Source organism: Phytophthora cinnamomi (genome assembly GCF_018691715.1).
Source record: "Phytophthora cinnamomi strain GKB4 chromosome Unknown Contig119, whole genome shotgun sequence".
NCBI lineage: Eukaryota > Oomycota > Peronosporomycetes > Peronosporales > Peronosporaceae > Phytophthora > Phytophthora cinnamomi.
In genome coordinates, this window is record NW_027151052.1 from 392720 (window position 1) to 399139 (window position 6420).

General features: G+C 49.9%; 1 protein-coding gene across 1 annotated transcript; it reads right to left on the minus strand.

Moving 5' to 3' along the window:
* Nucleotides 1–5471: 5471 nt before the first annotated feature.
* On the minus strand, nt 5472–6113 carry IUM83_16761 (uncharacterized protein; the record flags this gene model as incomplete). Its single annotated transcript, XM_067941666.1, has 3 exons — nt 5472–5512; nt 5588–5818; nt 5909–6113. 3 exons carry the CDS (start codon nt 6111–6113, stop codon nt 5472–5474), a joined length of 477 nt encoding a protein of 158 aa, XP_067781281.1.
* Between the last annotated feature and the right edge of the window lie 307 nt (nt 6114–6420).

Here is a 6420-nt window from a genome sequence, read left to right on the forward strand (position 1 = left end):
TTCACGACACTGGAAGTGTGCAATGGTGGCAAATGGCTGTCGGAGATTTGATGTGGTGGTTTGGCCAATCAGAGAACACCATTTAAATGTGGTGACTGCCATATCTACGTATTTGTTTGTGTTTCTCCATAAACAAAATCGAACTTAGCTAGATTCGGGGTGAACCTAGCACGCTATCATTTGCTGCTTCTAACTTATTTACAGTATTCATCTCGATTGAAATTCGTGCTTGCAGCCAGTAGTGCGCTTGCGCCATGCCGTATTTAATCAACAACACTTTCATCTCTGCTACAAAATGTGGCGTAAAGCACTGTGGGCAACGCGAAAGGAGCATCTCGAACGTGTCAGGTGTGTACGACACCTTCTAATTCCACTGGTACGCGCTCAGGGTCCTTAGTATGGAACCAGTCAGAGGGGTCGTTGCGAGTAATGGTTTGCATAGTTTGCGCAGTGCATCTCTCCCTTCTGTTGGCGTAGAACCATTCACCACAGCAAGGTGAGCCGAAAAACGAGAGAACAGCCACTTTACGAGCTCCAAATCACCTTAACTGTTACTTGCAATGACTTCGAGAACTGAATAATAGTAAGGATCACAGCGAAGGTACTTGGGACAGCTGCTAGAGATGCACTGCAGAACGCAGCAGTTTGCGGTGACTGACCTATAGTGCATTTGGGCTCACTACAACTATTGGAAGATTGTCACGAAGATACGGTAGTCTTGGCAGCAATGACACCGAAAAAATAAACGGAGTTAGAACATGCCGTAACGACAGAAATTATTCTACCCGTGGAGGCTACTCCCGTGATGAGGAGCTCGAACATTGGTCGAGTCTGTTATAATTCCCTCTGTTGTGATGAAAGCGCCGTTAAGCACCTTCGATACGTCCCTCATGGCGCCAAGTACCTGCAACAGCGGCGTAATCCAGTCGATATTGACAGCTAAGCGAGCCACGCTGTTTGTTTCCTCATCAAAGAAGAAAGTGAACAAGCACGCGCACGCGAGTCGTTGCCCCAATAGTCGCGCGCCTGGTGGTTCTGTGTCGTATTTAATTCGGGGCATCTTTTTCAAGTGCGGGAAAACGCAGCGCAGCGTGAACTTGGAGACGGTGAGACTGAATTTTGCAGTAGCAGTAATGACGCCGGGGGAGATCTTCTCCAGCTTTTGAAGACAGATTTGTGGTTGGCCAAAGTACTGGGAGTAGCGCTGCAATTGTCTTCGCAGATGCTGTACCCCCGTCAACCCACCCATCTCCACATCAACTGTGAAAGCCTTCTCCAAGGCTGCCAAGTCATGCTTGATAACATCTTGGTTGACCTCGTCGCCACTATCCACCAAGGACCAAGGTGCTCGAAAATCTGCCTCGATCAGGCGGAACACGTTAGCAACGATCCCCCAGGGGCTTTGGTTGCAAATTTGGTCGGAGCTCATGTGCTGGTGTCTCTGTGCCATGCTCCCGTTTTCCCGGCGAAGTTGCTCCACGTCAAGCTCGAGTTGATTCTGGTATTCTTTCTGTCTCTTGCGGTATCGGTTTTGGTTAGCGCGGCATTGTTCGCGTCGACGTGGGCTCGTCTTGTACCGATTTCTTGCTTGCTTCTGCTTGGGTTCAACTGGTCGGACGTTATCATTTGTTAACTCGCTCGCCTGGCCATCTCCAGCCACTACAGTATTCAGTGCAAGATGCGTGCTTGTGGTATTTGTTGCAGCGAGACGATCACTCAGATAATTGGTACGGGAGGATGAAGACGTCGTGACATCCTCTTCAACAGTCGAGATAGTCGAGACTCCACTGTGACGGCAGTTTGCTTGGACATGAGAAATCACTGGACCAACAAGGCTATCGCCCAGTGACCTGGGACCGTAATTGAGCGGAGTTGCGCTGAAATCAGCGAAGTACCTTGCCATCGGGCTGGAGAATTGTGTAGTGAGTGGTTGATAATGGCGCGGATCTGGTGTATGATTACGCAAAAATGATCGTAATCGGGCCATGCGCACAAACACACATTTGGAGACGCGGACTACACACTAGACTGTCTATCTAGGTTAAACAAGATACTCCGCGGGAGCACGTTGCTTCTCATACACGGGCAACGAGGAGCTACATCGTTAATAAGCCGTAGTTCAGGTCCTTACAACTCCTTGCTTTTCAGATAACAACCGAAGCGTAGTCAATAGTGTATCGGCCGCAGTCTTCACGATTGACTTCCTGGTGCAAGGATGATTGTGCTAAGTTGATCGTAATCGCTGAGATCTCCGAATCAAAGAAACATACGGGGAACGCGTGATCGCGTCATACAGTATCATACAGCATTCTGTATTGGCTTCTGGTGGTACAGACATAGTACATAGTTAGCGAGAACTAAGTGACATCGATGTATCTCACTAAGAAACGCGATCGCGTCATATAGCGACGTGATTCTACCTCAAGGGGGGGGGGGGGGCAGAGAACCTCTATTGGAGACCACGGCAAACAAAAAATTACTTACGAACCTAAGTACGAATCGCGATTTAACCGCGTAAATCGAAAGAGCTGTTTCTTGTGCTTCTTTTAAGCCATTGACGGTTAGAAAATGTTAAGAACTCGTGGAATTACGTTGGTCGAAAAAATATCTTCATTTCCGGACCTCCGAAATCTCGGATTTCATTTCGGGCGTGTGACCTCAATATTTTTTCAATTTTATCTTATTGTATATTGTTGGAAAGCTCGTGTGAAACACAATCGAATTAGAGTTGTTTTCGCTTTCTACGAATGTTTTTAGCTTTTAAATATTTGATGTCCGGTTATGTACGAATTTTGATTGGTCAACTTTAAACGCGATTATCTCGAAACGCTAAATGGTTGATAGGTAACATTTTGTTTCCCATAAAATTATATTATTAGGTAACAATAAAGTCCTGAAATTGCTGAAGGCAAGCCTAATTGCTGCGTTGTAACTGGCGGCCAAAACGATCCCGGTAGCGGGTTTGTTGCGATGGAGACGACATGAGGCGTACCTACGGCAACTAGAAGCGATTCGAAGCTTGGTCGAGGATGAAGGAAGGCCAACTGAGCTGAGGACCATCTGCAAGAGTTGGGCGCAAGCTGCCTCGGGGCCTGATCTCCCAGTGAATATGCAGGTGACTGCAGACCGGAATCGGTGGGATTCTATCAACAAGTGGCTCGCACAGCCATGTACGCTGGTCCAAACAGCCAACGTGTTGGACAACTTGTGGGCTGTACTCGGAATCTAATTTTCTTTTTAGGTTCGGCGGAATGCTCTTGTCATTGCCCCACGTGTCGTGCCAGATCTGAGCGCATGTAAGGGTGTTCCCGCTCTCCACTCGCCGTACGTGACGACAAAGTGGTACGCGGCCTCCGAATGTATCGCTGCACTGCGGGCAGAAGTAACTGGTCTCAAATGACTTGCCTTCGAGTCTGCAAATGCGGAGCACACTTTACACAGGTACTGTCTGCGTTTGTACTTCGCGGTGGAGTAAAAGCTGTCCGTGTTCACTAACGTCTCGTCTTGACGTGGTATTGGTACATACACCAGGTCTTCCGCGTTGGGATGCGTCTCGAAGTTGATCGTCCGCAGCGCCAGCAGCTGCGTGTGGAAGCGGCGCAAGTAATCAGCATGGGTAGGTGGTTTCCCTCTTCTTTTCTTGAGCGTCGAGCAGTGCACGATGTATCCGTTGACGACAGCCATATCAACGAGGCACAAGAATAACTGCTTGTAACACTGTCGTAGGGATATGCACCGCTGAATGTTGAGGTTGCACTTCGCGGTCTGATCGACTGGATCCCTACCGCGAGGCAGACGGCCTGCGCGTGCTGGCACGTGCCACCGGGGGTCTGTGGTTGAAGATGGGAAGACATCACAACCTGATTGGCTGGATTACTTCTGATACTGGAATGTGATTAGACGACATCTTCAATTTTTTGTTTTGGGTGCCTATGATTTGCATGTGTTGAGTCAACCGTTTTGAGACGCAGCAGTGACTAGGTGGACCAGTCCTACGACTGGCAACTTCGTTGGGACCGCAGACCAGATCGTTTGGACCACATTTACAAGACTCATCTACTAGGGAACATTGCTAACAGTAAGGACTGCTAGCTGGCAAAAACACTAACCCAAATCGAGCTCACTTTCGGATTTCCTTCCAACTACTCACTCGACTATCAAGCCTCATTCGCACACTCTCAATTCTGAATGTTGTAGCGCTGAAGTCGTAGCTGGTCGTGGACGTCCACGCTGAAGGCGTAGCTGGCCGTGGATGTCCACGCCCCCATGCCATGACCGAAGTCCACGACCAGCTGCGGACAAGGCACTGTGCTGCGCGTTCCATCTTTCTCCATCCTCAGCACGCTGGCAACGTGGGTGCTGCACCCAGTGGCCAGTATATTTACTGGCTTAGAGTACATCCATCTCAGCGCAACTAGTCGCTAGCTTGCGCGATACGGTAGGTTCCTCTTCGCATCCGTTGCGGGTGTTTGTTTTGCGTAAACTGGATTGGGCACCAGTCCAAACGATCAATTCGTGTGGTACCAACGTGATACAAGCCATTGGCAGCAGCTTCAAGCTCAGAGCCACAGTGGAGTAGAAGCTATCCATCACAATCAAGCGCTTCATCGGCTGCTTGGTTAGCACTTTTGATATGTTCCTCACAACGGCCTTTGGTACCAGCCCCAGGGTTTCTGTTGGCGACTTCTTCTATTTTTTTTCTTTTGCTTGTCTGCACCTCAACCCTGCATGTATACAGAGTCCCATAATACAGATTAGTTTATTCTGTAGGATCCAAAATAGTGATTACAGAACAGCGAAACTTACCTCGTACAGTATGCGGTATCAGGACAACACGTCATGTAGAACTTGGTGCCGTACTTGCTGGGCTTGTCCGGCATGAAGATGCGCATGGGGTTGAACTTACTGCGATTCGGCATCATGCCTTCGTCGAACGAGATTACCCTCACCAGACGATATCCACGACGAAACGTTCTCTCGACTGTTTGCAGCACCGGCCTAATTTTCCATGCCTTGTCAGCGTGGGCTCCATCGCCTTCGTTGTTATTGAAGTACAGTAACTTCATAATGTCTTCGAAGCGGCCACGTTTCATGAAGGGTGAGAATGTTCCACGCGGAATAACCCCATCTTCGTCGGTACACCAGTGGTGGGTCTGGCCATCTCGAATCGGGACCACAGCTCTTGCAAAACGCAGCGCCACGACGTGCACAATCTCATGCGCTTGAATAGGCTTGAACGTGTTCAAGTCTGCTTCAATGTCCTCCAAATTAGGCACACTCACGCGCGGATCCTTGGCGTGCCGAGCGAGCAATTTCTCTCGGCGAGATTTTGCCATCGCGGATACATTCTGCCTCCGGTAGCGATCTGTCTCATCAGCAATACGAGTCCACAGCTCCTTGGGCAGAAAGTAGAAGAGCATTCCCAACGGGGAATCAGCGTATGCAATGGCGGATCGGGTGGGGCCGTTCTGTCAATCGTAATAGTCCGTTGCAGCGTCGACTTGGAGATTTCCTGCCGTGTCATAAAGATGAATAATACAGAATGAGCACAGTTGTAAACTAAAGTAGTCTGTAACATCTGTCTTACCGCTTTTATCCTCGTCGTACGCTACCCAACCACTTTCCGCAATGATCCGAAGATCACCATCCGTCAGGTCAAACATCCCAGTGTCGAGATCGTCTTCATTCCTTTCGACATCTTCTTCGTCGTCTACACCGTCTGGAGCTACCACATTATCAGCCATAACATCTTCATCATCCGCATCGGACTCACAGTCGCTCAAATCGGCAGTCGCCACAACATTCACGTCATCTTCAGCTGTTGGTCCAAACAGCCGTTCCTTCCGCAGCCCTTCCATGAAGGTGTCGCTGTTAAAACCGTCCTAATCGATGCGGCCTTCACACTGACTTGGGGGCTCATCAGTATCACTCTTGGCTTCTTCGACGTCCAACGGGTTCTCTCTTTCATCCGTAGGATCCGGAATAGCGTCGTTCGCCACACCGTCCTGCTCTGTAGCATCCGCAATAGCTGCAGCCGCTCCGCCACGTTGCTCAGCAGCAGCTGTTGCAGAACCGCGTGCCACTTGCGGTTGCTCGGCAGCACCGGATACCATACGACGCGGCACGACAGCTTGATCAGTAACATCCGGAATAGCAGCCCCCACCCTACCACCTTGCTCTGTAGCATCCGTAGTGAAAGCTTCCACTATCGTAGGAGTCGCCAACACCGCCGTACAAGTGGTGGAAAGCGAGGCATGCACACCCGGGGCACGTAGAGCACCTTGTGGAGTTGCATCAGCAACTGGTCTGCGTCCGCGCCCGTGCTCGTAGTTGCAGCTGTTTGCTAGGCGTCTGTGTAGCTGCCAATGATGGCGGCTGGCTAATAGCGACATACGACGCTTGCTTGCCAGCCAGGCCTCG